The following is a 21,482-nucleotide window of genomic DNA, read 5'->3' on the forward strand; positions in this document are numbered from 1 at the left end:
GGCCCAGGCCACGCGTCACCATGGCAACGCGCGGCGAGGCCCCGCCCCGCCCGGACTACAGCCCCCGGCAGGCGCCGCCGCGCCGCCGACGTCACGCGGCCCGGCCAATCCGGCGCCGGCCGGCCCCCCCCCCCCCCCCCCCCCAATGCTATTTAAGCCGGGGGGGGAGGGGCAGGGACGGACCAGCGTCGTTGCTAGGGCGGCCGGAACCCGGAAGCGACGTGCGCAGCTCCGGGCAACCCGCGGGCGTCGGTGGAAGTGGCGAGCGGGCCCCGGGGCCGCTGCCCCCGCCACGGGGGAGGCGGGGGGGGGGGGGGTAGTGAGCTGTGCGGCGCAGCTCCGGCGGCCTCGGTCGGGGGCCCGAGCCCGCCTTGGTGCCGGTGCGGGCGCGGGGGGCGGTGGGGAGAAGAGCGAGCGGGGCGAGGCCAAGGGGTTGAAGCAAGGCTGCGGCGGTGGGAAAGAAGAAGGGAAGGCCTCGGGTCGGTTGCCCGCGTCCGGCTGCTTGGGTAAGGGGTGAGGGGGAGCGGCCCGACGGCGTCTTGCCTGCAAAGCTGCTGCGGAGGCTCGTTTTACGTCAGGGTTATAAATAGGGAGCGGCCTGAGGACAGCGGAAGGTGAGGAGGGCAGGGAAGGCTCAGCCATGGGCAGTGGTGTGGCGATCTCACTCCAGGCGATCATCCTTGGTGTGGTCGTGCTGCTGGGATGGCTCCTGTCCCCTGGCAGGCACCTCGGCCCTTACATCTCATGAGGAAAGCAGGGGCGTGCTTTAAGCACCCAGCATGTTGGGGCTCTTGGGGTAAAAGCTGGTCTGACCTTGTTGTTCCCCTCTGGGATTGAGTGGTGGGGCTGGAAGGGACTGTCCTGTCCTTGCTTCTGCCTTGTCTTCATGGCCACCCTTCTGCTTGTGTTGGTGCTGGCATGTGGGTGGCTGCAGGGAGCCTGCTCGGCTGCCTGGCCTAGCCTGGCTCCCCATGCAGCTGTGTGAGACTAATGCTGGCCAACTGTGGCTGTGCAGAGCCACAGCTGGGGGTGTTTGGGGTGGGGAAGGTAACTTAGAACGGCCCACACCTGTGGTGGATGGGTCACAAGGGCCCAGCTGTGGTGGGACTAAATGGTTGCCTTCAGTCTTCGAGTTAAATAGTGAAGCAATGCTCCAGGGGTGGGACATGTTATATTAGCATCCTTTTACAGCTTCTGAAATGTCCTCTGGGAAGGTGAGAAGCTGCCTTGTCCCTAGGCAGTGCTGATTCAGCCCAGGGACTCGTCCTGAAAAGCTGTGCTGTGCTCTGGGAAAACTGCTTGCTTTCTTTCCCTTTCTTTCCATTCTCATTTCAGCTTATTTTTTGCCTGTCAAAAAAGTGCCTGAAGGGAGTGCTCACCTTCTCTGTAGAAGCTTGAAAGGCTGGGCTGGGGGTCTGTTTGCAACTTCTGTGCCGCTTCAGCTCTGCTCCCTGTTTCTGCACCCCCTGTGAAGTGTGTGTGGAAGGTCTTGGACTTGGTTTTGCTGCGTGCACCTCGGTGAAAGAGCCCTGTAAGCAGAGCAGAGAGCTCTGCCCTGTTGCACATATTGCTTTCTTTGGGGTGGCTCGGGTTGTGGGTGGTGAGACCAGGGCAGCTTCTTCCCCCTTGGCCTCAGGGCAGGTGTTGGACTGTAAAGTGGAGAGCTCCCAGCTGTGCCCAGCCAAGCAGCTGGGCTCAATCTCCTTGTGAATTAATAAATTGTACAACAGAACTAAGTGCTAGCAGCCCCTGCCTTTTGTAGGGGAGGTGGGGAAATATGCTTGTAAATAATGTAGTATTTCTTCTCCTCCCTTTGTGCTGTTAATGCACTTTGAGCTGCAGCCTGCTGCCTAGCGCTTTTAGCTGTGTCCTCCCGCCTTTACCAGAATCCATCGGTTCTGGCTGCTTTTGCTTTTTGCCCTTCCCATCTGCACCATGCTGGGCAGCCCTGATGCACCTTGTTCCCCTCTGCAGCCCCGGCGCTGAGTTTCCTGCGGGGCTCTGCTATGCACTGCATGATGAGGAAGCTTTATTTCCAAGTGCAGTTGATCGATGTGATTTTTGTGTTGCTTCCTTCATGCCGCCAGGTGCAGGGAGCCATGGCAGGAGCTATGGTGCGCATTGGTGACCAGCTCATCCTTGAAGAAGATTATGATGAGACGTACATTCCCAGTGAGCAAGGTAACTGATGCCTGTCCTACCAGGAGCAGTGATAAGGGATTCAAGCATGCAGGTCACTCTGAGGCGTTTTAAGAAAACGGGAATCAGGGAGAGCATGGGTGGAGAGGCTAGAATAAATGGGATTTCATAGAAGACAGAGCTGAAAAGTTAGCTTTCTGGTTGCAAAGATAAATACTGTTTTGCAGTCTGTCTTCCAGCTTTACCAGCCTGGTAGGACATGCTCACTGACACATGGGGCCTTGCTGACAGCTTTTAGCAGCTTTGTTTCGGGATCAGGATTTCCCAGTGTCCCCATTGCTTTAGCTGAGGAGGCTGGCTTTATTGCATAGTGCCTGGTGTAGGCCATCTCCATGGATTCCTCTTCTGTTTTCCTAGAAATCCAGGATTTTGCACGGGAGATCGGGATTGACCCTGAGAAGGAGCCAGAGCTGATATGGCTGGCCAGGGAGGGCATCGTGGCCCCGTTACCACCCGAGTGGAAGCCCTGGTGAGAGCTCTGTCGGCAGCTGTCCTGTGAGATTCCTGGCCTCTCCTGCCCTTCCCCTGCTGGGTGCTGCCCACATTGGTGGCAGAGCAGGGTACCAGCTGGTGAGGGGGGGAAGATGTCACAACAGAGGTACTTCCTATGGATGGGGGAGCTCAGCTCTTTGTGGGGTGGCAGAAAAAGGGGAAGGAGTGTTTGGGAAATTGGATAAGGATGCGAGTGATCTCTGGGAGAGCTGCTTCCCCACACTGATGCGTCTTTGGACTCTTGGAAACGTTGTACCCCTCTTCGCTGACCATAAGGTGGTCACATGACCCAGTAAGATGTCCTGGTACATGCAGCTATGTTTATATGTGCTCTTTCACCTTTTCATGCTGTTTTTCCCATATAGCCAAGATATCACTGGTGATATCTATTACTTCAATTTTGCTAATGGCCAGTCCATGTGGGACCACCCCTGTGATGATCACTACAGAGAGCTTGTCATTCAGGAGCGAGAGAAACTGCTGGCACGTGGCAGCATGAAAAAGAAAGACAAGAAGAAAAAGAAAGACAAGAAGGAGAAGCAGTCACTGAAGCAACCCACCGTGAGTAGGCTCTGCTTGTGGTGCTTCTGGGGAGGGCTGGGTGGAGGATGAACAAGTGGCTGTGACCTAGAGGGTGATCCTCTGCCGTTGCTGCTTGGGGATTGGAACAGCAATCCCCTGACAAGGGATCCTGTCCAGCAGGTTTGTGAGTTTGATGAAAATACAACAGAAGTGGGGGCACAAACCCATGACAGTTGGGAAGTTTTGGTTTAGAAGGACCCACTGGGAGCAGGGGTGCCACAGCCCTGTGATGGTCTTGCTGAGAAGGGTATGGTACCAGCCAAGGATGCTGGTGCTATTCTTGGCAGCAGATATCTGGAGTGCTGGAAAGATTTCTTTCTTTGGAGAGGACAACAAACGGTGTTTATGCGGTGTCTGTGCATGTGTTGCTATGATATACAGGCAGCAAATGCAGGTTTAGACATGTGAGGTTAGTCTGCTTTGCTGTTGATATCTCCAAGTGTAACTGAATTCCCCTTATATCCCGAGTGACAGCAGATCATCCCTATCTTCCGTTTGCTGGTAGTGAGATCAGTCTCCTTGGGGAAAGATGGTGCCTTGTGTTGTTGCTCAAGGCATAGACCTCTTCAACTCAGAAAGCCTCAAGCTTTCAGTTGAGCGCTTTCTTTTCTATGTGTACGTGTACTTGCAAGTGCTCAAAAATGTACACACCTATTTATGTATCAATTGTGTATTAAGTATATAACTGTACTTTAGATAGATAAGGCTGTATATAGTAATATGCGATATGTCTTAGTTATTTGCTAATATTTATCTACTTAGGAAACACAGCCAGGGATTCTTCCTTCAACATCCTTTTGTCAAATGCCTTCTGCCATCCTGCCCTGTGGGCAGGAGAGTCCTGAGCCAGATCCAGATAGCCAGGTTAGGGATGAAGGCTGCCTTGATGAAGGCAGAGGGAGACCATCAGACATAAGTGATTCAAGGAGGCTATTTGCAGGCACGTGGCCAAACAAACTGCATCCCTTGCTTGCTCCCAAGCTCAGCAGACCATGCCAGACCTTACATGATGTGGAGAAAATTTTAGAAGACCCCTCTTTTAGCAGCTTTGGTGTAGGCATCCACCAGGACCACTATATGCCTTTAGAAACGCAAGAAAAGCTTTGTCTTGACTCCTCTGACTTGCTGTCTGATGATTTAGAGGTTAGGCCACCAGTGCAACCTTTGTGTGTGTCAAAGAAATCCTATTCATAAGACTTTCAGAATGTCAAAACTCTGCTAGAGGCCTTTGAAGACAAAATCCTACTTTTTGAGGGTGAAGAGCTGAAAGAAAAACAGAAGATGAAGGATGTGATGGGTGTGTCCATAAGCCTGATCATCACCTCTCAGTCAGAGAGAAATCTACAGGACCAGATGGGGATGTGGAAAGAAGCCCAGGCATATTGCAAGCCAGAGAAGAAGAAAGCTTTTACCGCTGGAACAATGAAATGACTCTTTTTGATGCCAGTCTCACATATGACTGGGGTTTGCAGGAGACAGTTGATATTCCATGTGCTCAGGAAGAGCTGAGATCCCGCAGCAAGTTATCTGAGAGTGGAAGTAAGAGGAAAGTTAGAGATGAGGCTTTGGGTCAAGCCATCAGTGTGTACAAGAGCAATGAGACAGTTGGCAGACCTGAGAGAAAGGGTTCAAAGCAGATGGAGCTGATGGAAGTAGCCAGTAGCAATGGTATGCTAGAGCATAACTCCACAGTCCCTCAAGATACCACAGATGCATCTACCCCTTGGAAGCAGGGTAGTGTAAGTAGAGGAATTGATGTGGAACTTCATTCTGCAATGGACCCCACATCAAAATGTGTCTTTTCAGCTGCTAAAGATAGCTGGAGAAATGACGAAGGCAGTGGTTTGATATCAGAGTGTGCTAGCAGTGATTCGGGCAGTTCTCTTAATGATCATGCACCACAGGCACTGGGAGTGAGCCACCGCTTCTGTCCGCACCATGAGTCTGGGAGACGGAAGGACGCATGCTCCATTGCAGAAGAGCCTCTGTTGTCTCGTCCCCTCCTGGGGTCATCCTCGGCTCAGTCACCAAGTCCTGCCCAGAAGCCAGAGAGGGAGCGTAGCACTGAGGATATGAAATGGTGCTACAGACCAGAACCTGACCATGTCAGTGTTATGGTGGATTTTTGTGGGAAACGCACTGCCCAGAAGTCTAATGGTGCTGGAGTGCAAAGAGAAGCAAAGGGAGGAAATGGGAGGACAGATCAAGCTTCTGGAGTGTGGGTTGAGTGCCAGGGGAGCAACAGGCTCTGTCAGCATGTGAAAGTGGCGGTGACCCAAACCAGAGAAACTGCGGGGAGTTGCAGCAAAATAGATGTTGGTGAAGGAGCAGGTGGGAATGAGGTAGGATGAAGTCCTTTGTGATGGCCCTTCCGTTGTAAACATTTCTGGAGAATTGGGAGTGTGAAAACTTGCTTCCAAGCTAATTTTCAGGAGAAAAGGGGCAAAAAACTTCCTGTTGGAGGTCACGGAAGCAGATGTGGCATTAGTTATAGTGGCTTTCCTAAAGCTTGGGGGTAGCTTGAAAAAGCCGTTGTTTGTCATCTTCCTTGCGTGGCAAACACTGCACAACTCATGCCTTTTTTTAGTTTTGCAAGGACATGAAGTGCCTTCTGAAGTCAAAAACAGGTGATGGGCAGTAAATCAAGTGGGATAGCAACATAGAATGCAAAATCATCTTTAATTTTGGCTCTAAGACTCTTTGTAGTAAGCGCGCTACAAAGTTAGTCTTTTCCCTGGAGATCCCACAATCTAAATTGAGGGGCAATGGCTTATTCAGCTATTTCAGCTATTATAGTGGGTGAGGGAAAGGCTGTGGATATTATCTACCTCGACTTCAGCAAGGCCTTTGACACTGTCTCTCATGGTATACTCCTTGAGAAACTGGCGTCTCGTGGCCTGGATAAGTGCACTCTTCACTGGGTGAAAAACTGGCTGGATGGCCGAGCCCGGAGGGTAGTGGTGAATGGGGTGAAATCCAGTTGGCAGCAGGTCACAAGTGCTGTTCCCCAGGGCTCGGTGTTGGGCCCTGTTCTGTTTAATATCTTTATTGATGATTTGGATGAGGGGATTGAGTGCACCCTCAGCAAGTTTGCAGACGACAACAAGTTGGGAGGCAGGGTTGATCTGCTTGAGGGTAGGGAGGCTCTACAAGGAGATCTGGACAGGCTGGATCAATGGGCTGAGGCCAATTGTATGAAGTTCAATAAGGCCAAGTGCCGGGTCCTTCACTTCGATCATGGCAACCCCATGCAGCGCTACAGGCTTCGGGAAGAGTGGCTGGAAAGCTGCACGGCAGAGAAAGACCTGGGTGTGCTGGTTGACAGCTGGCTGAATATGAGCCAGCAGTGTGCCCAGGTGGCCGAGAAGGCCGATCACATCCTAGCCTGTATCAGAAATAGTGTGGCCAGCAGAAACAGGGAGGTGGTTGTTCCCTTGTACTCGGCACTGGTGAGGCCGCACCTCGAGTACTGTGTTCAGTTTTGGGCCCCTCACTACAGGAAAGACATTGAGTTGCTGGAGCGTGTTAAGAGGAGGGCAACCAAGTTGGTGAGGGGTCTGGAGCACAAGTCTTACAAGGAGCGGCTGAGGGAACTGGGGCTGTTTAGTCTGGAAAAGAGGAGGCTGAGGGGAGACCTGTCGCGTCCCAAAGTTGGAGCGACTCAGGTTCGTGGATTTCCTTTGTCAGAATTAAGGTGAAACGACACCAGGGGAGTTCAAACAACAATCAACATTTATTCAACCTAGCTAACTCTGTCCAAGTACACATGAACTTGTTAATATGAACCTTGCAACATGTCATTAAGCCGCTGTTTGAGAAGAGGAGGAAAGTACAGAAAGAATGAAATGGAAAAAGGAACATGAAATGTAGCAGAAGGAGAGCCCTCCCGTTGAGTCACGAGGTTCAGAGCAGACCCCCTTGCTTTCTGGACTCCTTCTCAAAGAGGAGCTCAGGGGCGGCTAGGTCCACTCCTAGTCTCAGACTTGGTCAACGGTTTATGTTTCAAAGGATGAGGTGTAGGGACTGTGGAAAAGAGAGAAGGAAAAGAGAGAGAGAGAATGAGAGAAAAAAGAAAGAGAGAAGAGAAGGGTTTCACCAGTCCTGGGTCCAGCGTTGGTCCAGCCAGCGTAGAGATCCAGTTCCGGAGGGCGCGCACTGAGGATTCGTTCTTTCCTCTTTTATAGTGTGTTAGTTGATGATCTCAACATGCGCAGTTCCCACACCTGGGGTTCACTGGAATCGGTAGCTTTGGGGGGGGGGTGTTCATTGTGGAGTTGCTTCTCTTTTCCTGCTGGTATGACCACTTAAGATAGAAGCACAGTCCCAACTTCCATGGGGCCTTCTTCCTCCAGGAAGGCATAAATTGTGTTCCTTCTCCTGGTCACTCAAGATAAGGAATTGGGGCCTTGGAGAAGTGCGTTCCCACCCTCCATGGGGCCCTCTCCTCTGTCCACATTGTCCTGTTCACAAAACTCCAGCATTTTTACAGAGGCCGTTTTGTCCACCAAAGCTCTTTTAGTGGATGTTTGAGACATTTGAATTTGTCAGACCATCACAAGACCTTATCGCTCTCTACAACTACCTGAAAGGGGGTTGTAGTGAGGTGGGTGTTGGTCTCTTCTGTCAGGTGGCTGGAGATAGGACAAGAGGAAATGGCCTCAAGTTGAGGCAAGGGAGATTTAGGTTAGATATTAGGAAAAATTTTTTTACTGAGAGGGTTGTCAAACATTGGAATGGGCTGCCCAGGGAAGTGGTTGAGTCACCATCCCTGGAGACATTCAAAAAGCGAGTGGACAGGGTGCTTCAGGACATGGTTTAGTGGGCATGGTTAATGGTTGGACTTGATGATCTTGAAGGTCTTTTCCAACCTAAATGATTCTATGATTCTATTTTTAGCTTAATTTTGCTTGCTGAATCTCGAGTCTCAGAGCGATTGAGTTGGTTATGGTGATACAGAAACCATAAGTCACAGCCAGCTCTGCTGCATCCATGTCCAGTAGCTTGACAAATGGAATCTCTTCGCTCTTAAATGAAAGAAAAACAGGAAAAAGTTTGAATGAATTAGCTTTCTCAAACAAGAGAAAGATTATTCCCACTGGTTATGGACTGTTGTTTTGCATGTGGGTGCAGTAATGACTTGTCTGAACACAATTTAGTCCTTGGACTGCTGCCACTGTGGTCTTAGGACACTGAGGCAGCTTACAGGTGTGACGGGCCCATCTATAAATGGGATTTTCTCCTTCTTCCCCTGTGAATAGCTGGACCATTTTGTGCTATTTTGCCCAAACTCTTTCTCTCTGTTGTCTGTAGCAGGATCCTGCCCTTCACTGGGAAGAATGTTCCAGGTTGGCTTGTCTTCATCCATGAGTAATTGCCTCAATTTAATAAGAACTTACCAAATCTCCTGTTCTGAACAAAAAAACCCCAAAACAACAAAAAGAGCTGAAAGGTCACTGTGTGTAATGTTAATGAATTGCTTGGCTCTACTGTTGCTAGTACCCAGCTGCGGCTCCACCAAATCGCTAGCTCAGGTTTCTAATTACCAGCATGTGGTAGTGCTCAGTTAGCTGATAAGAACTATGACTATAAATATCAGATAAACTGCAGATTATCCTGAAAGTTTTAATTAGCCCCATGGAAGTGTGTTTGTCTTTGCTGAAGGACAGCTAACATCCTCTGTTCCATACATGTAGCTAATGGCCATCTGTAGAAAACAATTAGTTAAGCTGAGCACGTGTGATTTATTTTGTTACTGTTGCTGTGGCAGTGACTAGGTGGAAGAAGGATCAGTGCGTATTCACTTCCCTCTCCCCATCCCTCAGCGTGCGAGCGAATTAACTCTGTTCTCGGTCTGTAATCTTGTGTGGGTACAGAGTACAGGAACTGTGATTTCTGAATGCATGTGTGCTCTGCTGAAGCAACAGCACTTGGCTGTACTGGCACACTACAGAGGAAATCCTAGCATGTTTTCCTTCTAGCTTCACCTGTGCAGCGTATTGCAGGGTGAGACTACTTGGGTGGGGAATTCCACAAAGTCGAAGGGAATGGTCACATTTCTGGGTGAAGATAACTTGATATGTCAAGCATGTGTTGCTCAGAGGTGAGGATGTTGGATGGCTCCCAGGGCTCTTGCAGTGCTTTGAAAGGGGGAGATGCTTTCAGGAGCTTCTCACGGATGTGCTGCGGCAGAGCTGCTTTCCTCAGCCTGTAACTTTTCCACTGGTGTAAGGTGAAGAAGCATCCGGGATCTTGGTCTAAAAAGAGGTGTTAGTTGCAGCTTGTGAAGAGTAGGAGGCTTCTTGCCATCAGAGTGGTTTCTACTTCACTCGTTTCACGATGTGCAGAGTAGCAGGGCAACAGTGGCAAAGCTGCCCAGTTTACCTTGTGTGCGTGATGTTGGGTAGGAGCCTCTCCTAGAGGGTGCCGAGTGTGGGTACATAGAGATGTGTGAGCTAGTGTGGCTGTTGTTCTCTCGCATCAGTTTTGGAGTAATGCCCATTTATTTTTTTTAATTGCCTTGCTGCTGTAAATTGTCATATTCAGATGGGCCTTTGGAAGGCAACATGTGTGAGTAAATCAAACAGCTATTCCTTACATCTCTTGTGTGCTGGTGATGGCTGGGTGTGGGGTCTCACAAGCAGTTTTTCAGTGGTGGTGGGTTTAGTATCAGCAGCCAGTGTTTGCACAGGGGAGGGCTTTCTCCCTTTCTGAGATATGGAGTGTAAGCTGTGCACCCATGCTGTCCTCTCAGTGAGTCCCTTCTGCATGCTCCAGTCCTCAGGCACCCTGCTAACACCCATCCAGGCGCCCCTGGGGAACCTTGCTCCACTGCGTGGCCTTGCAGCGTCTCCGGCTGGCATCCTTCGCGGGTCGCTGAACTCGGATGTGGGGAGCTCCGTGGACTCCAGTCTTGTGGCCAAAGTGGGGCCTCAGGTAAGGCTCTGTCTTCTCTGGGAACGTGCCCTGGCAAGCACGCTCTGCAAAAGGTCACAGGCATGGTGATACTTAAAAACTTAAATGACGATATTGGTGATCTCTTGTCAGTTTTGAAATACTTTTTTGTCTGTTAAAAAAACCACTTTCCTACTCTGTCTTTCACTATATTTTTTTTTTTCTTTTGCTATTTCTAGGGAGCCCAGTGCTAAACTTATGGTGAGCTTTCTTCTGTTATGTGTAGCAGATTTAAAGAAAGAATTGTTTCAGTTACTGTTGGGGGAAAAAGTCTGTTAAGTTCATTTTAGTAGAACTTTGATTTGTGTCCAAATGAAGCATGACATACACTACAGATAATGGAATCTAATAAATAATGTTTTCACCCAACTATTTGCTGAGAATAAAAAAATTAAAAGAACAATTTTCTGGATGAATGCAAGACTGACAATCATGTTGAATGATTATTTACCAAATGTTACCTTTGGGTCAACAGAACAGATGTGTTAAGTGGTAACGAATTGATCTTTTAAAGGAAAACAAAACAATATATCTGCAAAACATCATACAAATCAACACCTCCACTGAATGTTTTCTTCTTGCTGAGTTAAGTCTTGTCACTGGCCATTTCAAACATCTTGTTTTATTATGTTCTTGGCTGAATCAGTGTTTTAGGCACAAGCAGGTTTTGCAGATGTGCTTCTCAAGGACAGGAGCCCCTTTGGTGTAAGGGAAAGTGTGCCTCATAAAGAATACATCTCCCACCTGGACGTGGCTCTACCAGAACAAGGGTAGCAGTGTAATCCTGAGCACCTTCTCAGAACTGAGCAGCTTTCCTGCTGCTGGCCAGTGTCTCAGTGGGTTTGTATCTCCCCTTTCACTTCAGCTGTCCTCTTGCTTCCCCTTTTTTCTGACTTGACAGCCTGCAGAGACCTGTAAACCCATAAGCCAGACCAAGAAGTTGCTGGGCTTGGTCTGTGAAGAGAAGAGTTCCTTGAACACGGTGGCTCCAGATAAAGGGAGAAACGAAGAGGGAGAAAGCGAGAATGAGGTAGGTTGTGTGCCTCAGCTCTTAATGCGTGTTGGTAACTGTAGTGCATGAACCCTGAAGGAATGAAAAACTGTGATGCTCTGTTGGTAACGGCTGATGATGGCCTGCGGCTGTTCCATTTAATTCTGGGCCTTAATTTGTGCTGCACTTCCTCTGTGTTTTTTTGATCACCAAAAAGTATCTAATCCTGTTTTCTCCTTGTACTCCCTATAAATCAGTGTCTGCCACGATGTATTTCCAAAACGAATTGGCTATGGGCTTATTGCCTTGGCATATTGCTATAGGTCTGCTGCTGTATTTCACTGATTAGGACCCCCCAATTCCTCCTGTGTGGCCTGTGGGATTGCAGGGGTCAGAACTCAGTGTTGGTCATCTCCTTTTTTAATACCTTTAGAGTCTCCATGGGACAGCAAGACTGTTCAAAAACCTGCATGTGGATGTCAGCGCCCTGGGAGGCAGCTTTGACTCTGAGGTAAGAATGTGGGTGATGCGAGACGGGCAGAAGAGGAGCTGTGGCACTGCCCAGCCAGTGCCTGGGCTGGGGAGTGAGAGTGCAGGAGTTGTGCCAAAGGGGCGAGTTTCGCGTATCACTTACAAGCAGGAACAACCTGGAGCAGACTGATGGAGAGGAAGGGCTGGGGGGAGTGTCTGAGAAGCCAGATGTGGTCCACAGGGGACAGTGGTGTGGGTATCAAAGGCAAGTTTGTGCTTGAAGGAGAATGCTTGTGGTTTGGTAGGTGGGATTGGAGAAGACAGCATCTTTGCACAGGGTAGAGCTTTGTTTCATTCTAAAGTGGAGAAGCCAAAAGCCATGTAGGTGTGACAGGCAAGCTGGAAGCCAGCTCTTCCAAGGAGCAGCAGAAAGGAGGGGGTCTCAGATCAGAGAGGTGCCACCATTCTTGCTGTGGGAGGAAGGCTTGTTGAGGAAGAGGCACCATTTGCTTCCGCATTACTTTTTTCAGTGAGTGTGGAAAGAAGGCTCATTCTCAGCTGAAGTTGCAATGGTGGCACTGGGGAGAGGAGAGGGAACGCACTCTGGAAATGCCATTCTTGCACTGTCATCCAGTTCCACAAGAATCTTAGAAGCTTCCATGTGGACCACACATGGCCACCTAAAACCTGTTTTCTTTTGTCTTGCACTGCTGATAAATTCCATGGCTTTGACATGGAGCATCAGCAACGAGTTCAGTACACACATGGCTTTGTGCAGACATTTAGCTTTCCATGTGGATGTGCGCTCTCTGCCAGCGCTTTCTTAGCGGTGATCAGGCTTAAGATGACAAGGGCACAATGGGAAGTGCGTTGCAAGCAGCTCTGGTGATTTGGCCCAACTGTGCTGACATTAATCCTTTCTCACTGCTTTGAAAATTCTGTTCCAGTATCTGAAAGGCAAATTAATTTCTTTTTAAAGTGTTTTACAGCATTTCCCTTATCCTTTTCACAGTATACAAAAATTAAGCTGTAAAGTACTTTGCTGGAGAACCCATTCACAGTGCTGGGCAGAAACTGCAAAGGCTTATGCTAAAGTGGATGTGGAAAAGAAAGGCCCGACTCTCTCATCTCCAAAGAACAAGCGGCCTGTCAGGCCCCAATTCGTCACTGAAATGTTAATGTGTCCAGGAACAAAGAGATGTCTTGGCATTTCAGTGCCACGGCAGGGCTTTGGGAATCTATTATCATTTCCATTATGAAATGGCCATTGCCGCCGAACAGCCAGGCTCTGTTAACCCAGTTGGGTGATATCTTAGTCCTGATAAGATATTAGTGCCCCACTGGAAAATATAATTCTTTTGTAGTTCCATGAGATGGCAGTAGAAAAGCACTCCTATGAGCGAGCCGCAGCCTGTGGCCCAAGCCATTCTCCAGCTTCCTTACAGAACGGAGAGGAGGAAGGGATTTATACAGCAAGCCCTACAGGGGGAAACCTAAGCAGTAATGGGGTGAAGTGCTGAAAAAAACTGGCTTTGTGTAGCCTGTGGATCAGAGTTGAATACCTATATTCAAAGAAAATTAGCTTGGGGTTTTAGTGACTTGCTGAGATGCAAGGATGTTGGGTAAGAGCAGAGGCTGCATTGAAGATGGCATGAGCGTCTGGGAAAGAGGGAGGAGAGATGGAAAGAAATGCTACCCCCCCCCCCCCCCTTAGTGGGCTTTTCTGGAGCAAGGAGTAAATTAACTGGGGAAAAAGGCACTGAAAACAAAACCCAAGTCAGATGCTGGAGAAGTTGACATGTGAGGTTTATGTGTAGTAGTCAGAATGTACTCTTGGAAAGAGGGCCTCTTCTAGGCAGATTGGCTTGCTTGGCTGCTTGTGAGGTTAGCTCTCACCTGAACCCAGCTTCCTTCCCTTCTGAATTCCTGTGAGGGAATAGTTGCCGCAGGCACATGAGACTGCCCTAAAATACAAAAGGGCTTTGGGATACTGCTGGAAGGGGCAAGAGGAGGAAAAGGTCTGGAAGCATCTCTGGGTGCCTGGGGAGAGGGTCCCATGGCAGCAGAAGTGATCCCCTGATGCAGCACTTGCAGCTTGGGAGGTTTAGTACTCTGCCTTCTGCCCAGGTCAATCTCTGGGTAAACACTGGGAGTCAAGGGGGTCTTTTGTGTGGTGGGAAATTACCATGCAAGGCTTCTTTACCAGATGGAGATGTGTGAAAGGGAGCTGTTGCTGTAAATAAACATTGCGCAATACAGCTTGTGTGTTACTGCGGAGATGTCTGTGGAGGAAGCAGTGCTCCTGGTTCCCAGGAAACAAAGACATCTATAAAATAGCGCAGGGATGACTGGTAAATGGGGATGAATGGTTGCTGTGGTCATAGCCTTGCTTGCTCCCATGCTGGGGAAGCATGGCTGAGGAGTGCTGTAGTGCGCCATGGCTCACAGGGAGCCCTGAGTTGGGAAGAGTCTGGTAGAACAGCAAGTTCATTGAGCCGGCCAGCAGGAAAAGCAGCAGCAGCAAAGCATGCAGAGCAGAAACAGTTTGATGTTTGGGAATGTGGGCCTGTGAGCTCCTGAGCAGAGGCTGGAAAGCTGTTCAGCTGGAGAGCTTTCTGCTCCAGGGGTGCCTGCAGGGGGTGATACGCAGGGCGATGACCTGTCACAGATGGGTGACCCAATCAGCTTGCAAAGGTGATGTGAGGACTTTTGCTAGTGGATGTGTTACCCCACCTTGCCAGGAAAACAGCAAAGCAGAGGAGGAAAACTGTGGCAGCCAGTTAGCTGATGTTGCTGAAGCTGACCTTGAGCACCGAAGGAGTCCTGCAGAGGAGGCTGGCAGCCTGCGAGAGGTGATGAGTGGTGCTCTGACATCACGGTCCTGCTTGCATGGTGTCACTGAAGCTTTGCATGCAGTAGGCAGCTTCTAGTGTTGTGGTGTGGCTCTGATAGTTGCTTGGTTTGTTTCTTTTGCTGGTTAAAGTATTGCATACGTGGAGAGAGGTGTAAACTTAAAAACCAAGGACAAATGCTACTCAGATGAGGTCTGGCAAACCTAACCCTCTCTCTGTACTTCTGTGCCCGAGAAGAGCCTGAAATCAGGGAGCCAGGGGGGAGCACGTCACCTTTCAAAGGCATTCTGTATGCAGTATTAGATTTTTTCCCTTTTTTTTTCCTTTTAGAGGTAGGAAGAATGTGAAATTTTTTGTTGTCATCTCTCACGTTCAACACGTTAAAGTCCAAAGAGGTGATGTAGTCATCCTGTTTCTTGAGATGAGTAGTATTCAGTTGTGGTGGCTGCTGTTCAGCCTGATCGTTCATCTCTGGATGAGATGCCTTTCCAAAACCTGATCCTGTTGGTATCGATGTGCTTTTCTCCAGACTTATGCTGAGTGCCGGAAGTCTGGAAGTAATGATTTGATAGGCAGACATTTCACATCAGTTAGTGTCGTTCAGCTGCAGGTAAAATGTGTTACAGCTTGTGAAAAGATCAGCTAAAGCTAATTATAACCTGACTGAATTGTCGTAGCTCTGAAATCCATAGCCTGTTTTTGCACAAGGAAAACCTCCCTCCTCTTCTACCTGTGTTCTTGATTGGCATGGTTCCCTCTTCTGGACAATTGCATTTGTGATTGTGAAGGTGTAAAGTTAACAGAAGTTTTGTCTGTATCTGTCCTTAAAATATGATTCTACCAGCTAAAGAAATTCTTCTGGGATATTTTAGTAACTGAGGTAAACTTGCCTGGAGAGAAATCTTTTTGTGTGCACAATATTATTGGATACGTCGGTATATTCTGTTGTGGTGTGTCTGCTCCTTGAAGGGAAATATCTGTGTACTCTTTCCAAGCATAAGAATCCCAATTGGTCTCATTTGGCATGTGTTTTCTTGAGCACTGTCAGATGTCCTGGAGAGAGGTCCTCAGGAAAACTCTAAAGCAAGCCTGTCCAAAAGGACACACAACTTTCCAGACACTCTAGTCCCCAGATAAAAGGAAGCATAATGAGGACTCCTTCACTGGAGTAACACTACAGAAATGGTACTTGCACACGTTTTTCTGGGTTCTGGAATAAAGGTGTTATCAAGGCCTTTGCAGAGCCTCATGTGGCTGGCTAGTGATTCAGCAGCATGTTTGTGAACCTCTGCTAACCAGGCACTGAACTGGAAAGGGGGCATAAGCTTTCATTTATTACTCAGCAGCTTGCAGGTGAGGCTCTGAACTGCAGGTTTTTTTGGAAGTACCCAGTGATTAGATTTCTCTGTCCTCCTCTCTAGTCTGATGGATGGCTCTCTCAGCCCTGAGAAGGTCTCTCAGACAAATGACGTGCTAGGAGACATTCTTTCAGTTTGCTGCAGCTCCGGGTTTAAAGCTGACAGCATTCCAGTTGCACTTTGATAAAAATACATCGTTAAAATATGCGGTCTGTGTATGGTACATGCTGTACACAGGATGCAGCTAATGTTTGACAAGACACCACAGCATTAATAAAACAGTGAGAAAGTAGGACGTGCTAGCAGTTTTGTTTGCATACTGATGAGGGAACCTCTTCCTGCTTCCTCCTGGCTATCGCACTTTTTATTGTGAGTTTTGTGGGCCTCCCCACTGCTGGGAGAGGCAGCTGAACCTTTGGGTGACTAAGCTTTATTTCAGGATTGTTTTTTCCCAAGGCCTGTGGGTTCTGCCATTTCTCAGTCTATTGTGTTAGCTAGTCACCATCCTGTTCTAAGCTCAGAGCAGTGGCTTAAATTGGTGCCCACCCTCAAGTTCATCCTGCCAGAATGTGGATGATTGCATCCTGCCTGCTTGCCTCTGCTTATAATTTCAGGCAGAAGTTAAATGTCCAGTATTAGTATCTTGCAAATTTCCCTCTCACGGAACAGATCCAATGTGGAAGCATAAATGGGCCTAATGCAGAGCATGTAGGGCGCTCCCAGGGGCTGATGGGCTTTGCAGCAGCCACTGCTAACTCTTATCCACTGAGACCCTGTGAATAAAAAAAGCAACAGATTGAAAAAAAAAAAGTCTGAGCCCAAGAAGTGAGTATATTTACCTTAATGAAGTTCCTTCCCTTTGAAAGGGACTGTATGAAAAGAAATCAAACTGGTCTTGAAGTCACCCAAAGCTTTGCAATTTTGCTGCTTGCTGTAGGACAACCCGTGCTATTTCTGACCCCTGCATCCTCCCAGAGAGGAGGAAAAGGACATTGTAGCTATAATTGTGTTTGACTTGCTGCCTAGAAGGAGTCTTTAAAATCAAGACATGCTGAAGAAGGGCAAGAGTCTTCCTTGGATTCTGATGCTGTGTGCCCTCCGACTCCAGTTCAAGTCCTTCCTGGAGATGCTGACAGTAGCCTGTCTGGCCAGAACAAGGAGGAGTCCGATGGGAAACTTGGTGGGAATGAACTACTGGGCAAGCAAGATGCTGAAGTAGAAGGTGACATCTCTGCAGCTGATGAGCTGCCCCGATCTCTGGGGGAAAGGAGTGCAGCAGGGACAGATGTGCCCAGTGGTGCTGGGCAACCTAGAGTTGCATCTCCAGCTGCTGAAGCTGCTGAGGCAGATCAGCTGGCAAGTCTGGCTGCTACTGTTGACACCGCGTCTGTTGGTGAAAAGATCGTGAACGAAATGAGGGAAGAAGCAGCAGCTGATCTGAAAACAGACAGCAGGCTGGATGCTGGCAAAGTAAGAGACCTGCCTGCATGGGTTGGGTTTGGTGTGGAAGCTGCTGTGGCTGTTCCCATTGGTTTGTAAAGCCCTTATTCAGGAAAGCTTTTCGAGTGCTTACTTGTTTTCTGTAAGTCAGTGTAAGTGCCTTCCTAATCAGCAGGGTGTTCCTGGGGGGGCACAAGTGCTCTGAGTTCCCAGATTGGCATCTTTAGTATGGAGCAAGGAAATCGTTCTTTTAAGCATACACAAAGTGCTGTCCAAAGCAACCGACAGGCAAAAACCCTGAACTGTGACGCGTGTTTTGAGTCTTGGAGGAGAAATAAGTCTCGGCTTTCAGTGCTGCCATCTGTACTAAGCAAGCAGGTTTTATAATGAAGTTCACACCAAGCCCAGCTGTCCATGCTGCTTTGTTTCTCTCCTTCTGTTGTTTTTCTCAGCTTATGCAGAGATGGGGCAAAAGTGTAAAGTGAGCTGCCAGCTGCGATATCCGCAGCTCTGCGGAAGGACGCCATGGGGAGGTGTGAGGTCAGAGTGGGGAAGGACGGTACCTCGGGGCTGGCACCGGAGCTGTAGCTCTGGTCTGCCGAACGTAGTACCTTCCAGTCTGCCCATGGCTTTTCTAGCACTCTCTGGGAGGAGGACTGGCCCAACAGCTGACTGCAGTCAGCTGAACCTGGGTATTTGATTGTGCAGTCTCTGGCAGTAGAAGAACCATTAACTGTCACAAGGTGCAGATGGGTTCATGGCCTGGCTCCTGCAACTGGGGTGCCAGACAGATGCTATCCACTCTTCTTCAGTGTCTTCTGGAAATGTTAGAATATGAGATCTGATAAACTCTCTCTTTCCAACCTAGCTTCCTTCCTGCTGATTTGGATGATTTTTCTAGTTCTATTGATGTGTAGTGCCTTTAAGAAAGGATAAGCTGTAAAACTGAGCTTGGAAAACATGCTCTGTCCTGAAGAACTTGACGTCGAAAGCTTTGCTTTTACAAACACCCGCATGCTTTACGCATCTGGGTGGTTCTGCTGAAGTCAGCAGGGCTCCATGGGTGTTCATGTTGAATAGTTATGTACTGTTTCAGGATGGCTGGGAACATAGGAGTCCTTGCTGTGGTTAGGCATGGCAAGGTGTGCTTTTAAAGTCCCTTTAAGACCATGGTGCTGTTCTGTGTGGTGGGCTGGGGGGTTCCAAGAGCTGCAGAGATCCTTGCAGAAGGGACAGAGGACAGTAAGCAAGTGCCTTTTATCAGGGATATTTGAAGAGCACTTCTTTGACCTCCCTGGTCCCATCTCCTGCCCCTGCCCTCCTGTGAAGTGGTGTTTTGTGCTTGTCTTGTGGGTCACACCCTTAGTGTTGTCTTTCCTGTGATGTTCAGTCACCTTTTCTTCCCTACATTATAGAGAGGCCAGATTTGTCTTCCCAGTATCAGTTGTCATCTTGTTGGAAACACCTAGGTGAAGCTGCAGGGGTAAGATGTGTACAGGCTGTAATGCATATCTCCTCTTAGCTTTCAAAGGCATCCAAGACCAGTGACTGTGGGGACGACTTGCAAGTCTCTGACCACTCAGACTGTGAGCTGATTCGGCCTATGGTGAGTCACTAAAAGCTCCTTGCCCCTTGGGTGTGGGTTTCATGTTCCTCTGGGAACATTAATGCTATGCCCACCTCTTGCAGTCCAATTGCCTGACTCCTTAACTGCTAAGCGATGACCTTACAGCTGTGGCACAGGCCAGCAATGTCATCCTGCACTTAGCAGGTTCTGTCTGTGGATGAGGTAATATCCCTGGAAAAGTAGGTCACTTAAAGCTGGGGTGGTACTCAGATAATTGCAAAAAGGAAAATAATAAGCAGTGTAAAAACTATGCTTTAAGGGACTCGGTGGCTCTTTCTAAGGGGAGTCTGTATGGCCGGGAGACCTGGTTCCTGCAGGTCTCAGAGGGAGAACATGCGGGAGGGTAGGCCTGAGATGAGGGGGGAGGATGCCCATCAGCATCTCTTCATCTCTGCAGGAAACTGCCATTGCCATCTGCCAGTGGGAGCAGAGGCGGCATGGCCAGCGAATGGCTGAGAATATCATTATTTATCGGTGTTAGTACAAGCCTGTGTGTTGGCAAGTGGCTGCAGCCTCAAACAATACCTTTTGTAGTGCTTGCTTGCGGGCATGTGTGTGCACACATGCACATGCTCCCTGTGTGCAGCCAAGTGCAAGGACCCCTAGAGACTCTGCCAGGAGGGAGAATTATCTCAGAGAGTGAATAGCTTGTGGGCAACTTGCAGGAGCTGACTCTTAGGAAAAATCTCTGGCAATCTGCAGCACTATCATAAATGAGAGCAGTAGAGGCTGGGGGAAGATCTGCTTGCTTTGGACGTGCTGTGTGTCACCCCTGCCTGCTGTGCTTGGTGGCATGGAAGCGCACACAGGTAGCGTGACAGAGCTCACCACCCTGCGATACCACCGTGTACTCCTTGCGTGGCCTTGCAAGGAGAGTTTCCTCAAGGACCATCAGTGAAGGGAACCTCTGTGCTGCGTGCTCCCGGGGGCCAAGCCCATAGGGAATCCTGATTTACTGAGCACCCCTGTCTGTCATTGTCCCAGCAGGTAGCTCTGCATAAACCACCTTGCCTGCCTGTGCCTCTGCACCTTGGGAAACAGAGAAAGCTCAACTTGCCATCTGTCTGCAGTACATTTATGACCTATGCTTGGACACGGGCCTGAGTCTTAGTGTAGCCATCTCCTACGTGCTGTAAACCTTTCTAATTGTTCAAATGTCTAGTGCTACAAAAGGCTTGCTGTCAGAGGGATGGTGAGTGTAGATTCCAAGCTGTGTTAGGATTTTGGCCTAGTCTCAGGATCTCTGGCAAAACCTGCACATGCTCATCAGACACTGATCCTTTTTTGGCTTTCTTCTTTAGGACTTGGGCTTCCAGAGTCGGCTTTCTGAGCAAGTACTGGATGTGGGGGTTCTGTCTCCTGCTTTGGACAGACCCACGTGCAAGGTAAGTGCTATGTATGTGATCAGGGACCAATCTGTGAACAGGCAGGGTAAAATACTGTATTGTGGTGCACTAGAAACAGGGTGATGCTATCGGCATAAAGGCTTCGCAGAGGCAAACAGAAGTGATGTGTTAAGTCTCAGGGATTAGAGCAGCACTACTAGTGCATGGTTTTTTTTCTGCAGAGATGAGATGCAGGTAGCTACACAAAACATAAACTTTGAGGAGAGGTGGCTTGTGAAGGGTGCATGCATGCAAGTGCACATGTATGCTTTCCCTGCCCCACTACAAATGTAGATAAATGGCTTTCCTGGGGAATGGTGGGAAGCAGAGTCTATCTTACTTTTTTCTTTTGTGAGTATATTTGTCCTTTTTTTCTCTTAAGCAGATGGCAAGGATTTGTGTAACAGAACACGATAGCATAAATTGGGGAAAAAAAGGAGATTAACTCCCTCTGACAGATTTTGGTATAGGGAAGCTTATTTTTAAGCATTTGGTTGTCTTGCCTGCTTTCATGTAGGGTGTGGGAAAAATAGGCTCCTTTCAGTGAGTCTGTGGCATATGAAGGAGTGTACGTATGCATGCATGTGTCTGCTTCCTAGACCATGTTAGCCCGGGACATAACTATGATCAGGCAGTTGTGAGTGAAGAAGACTGCTGTGCATCTTGAGGTTTTATCCTTGTCTTCTCAGTGTGTTGCCAAGTTGGCTTCCTCATTCTCGCGTTCCTATTGAGCCCTCTCAGCTACCCCTCTCCCGTGCCATCTCAGCTTATCAGTCTGTTGGCTGGAAGTGTGCCGCACAGCAACGCATGGGGTCAGGCTCCAGCTGGGGTTACTCAGCCTTGCTCTGATTGTAAGCGAGTTGATCAGCTGCACCGGAGGAGACCCCAAGTGGCAAACTTGCCACCTGTCCAGCAGAGAGGAGCAATCCAGTTTGTAAGGTTGTCTGGAGAATACACCTGTCCTCTTGTGCCTAATAATGAGCATAATCAGATGTGAAGAGAAAACAAAACATATGCCTGCTGCGTTCTCCCCCTCTCCCTCTCACTGCAGCACAGTTGCCGTGCATACAAATGTCTTGTTGGAGCAGCCACGTTTGGAGTTTGTTACAGATCTGTCTTGAGGAGAGAGGTGGA

The 21,482-nt window shown here is 48.9% G+C and overlaps 1 protein-coding gene across 1 annotated transcript in view; it reads left to right on the forward strand.

The window, feature by feature from the left end:
• The first annotated feature begins 193 nt into the window (after positions 1–193).
• Positions 194–21,482, forward strand: part of CEP164 (centrosomal protein 164) — a 51,088-nt gene continuing 29,799 nt past the window's right edge. The window contains exons 1-13 of the mRNA XM_069787920.1: positions 194–319; positions 2,094–2,181; positions 2,557–2,668; positions 3,057–3,252; positions 4,108–4,378; positions 4,603–5,615; positions 10,048–10,206; positions 11,126–11,254; positions 11,649–11,726; positions 14,428–14,538; positions 16,923–17,366; positions 18,859–18,942; positions 20,265–20,348. Coding sequence (XP_069644021.1) covers positions 2,100–2,181; positions 2,557–2,668; positions 3,057–3,252; positions 4,108–4,378; positions 4,603–5,615; positions 10,048–10,206; positions 11,126–11,254; positions 11,649–11,726; positions 14,428–14,538; positions 16,923–17,366; positions 18,859–18,942; positions 20,265–20,348 — 2,763 coding nt within the window. The 5' untranslated portion in view covers positions 194–319; positions 2,094–2,099. The remainder of the gene's footprint in view (positions 320–2,093; positions 2,182–2,556; positions 2,669–3,056; positions 3,253–4,107; positions 4,379–4,602; positions 5,616–10,047; positions 10,207–11,125; positions 11,255–11,648; positions 11,727–14,427; positions 14,539–16,922; positions 17,367–18,858; positions 18,943–20,264; positions 20,349–21,482) is intronic.

Source organism: Haliaeetus albicilla, chromosome 7 (genome assembly GCF_947461875.1).
Source record: "Haliaeetus albicilla chromosome 7, bHalAlb1.1, whole genome shotgun sequence".
NCBI classification, from domain to species: domain Eukaryota; kingdom Metazoa; phylum Chordata; class Aves; order Accipitriformes; family Accipitridae; genus Haliaeetus; species Haliaeetus albicilla.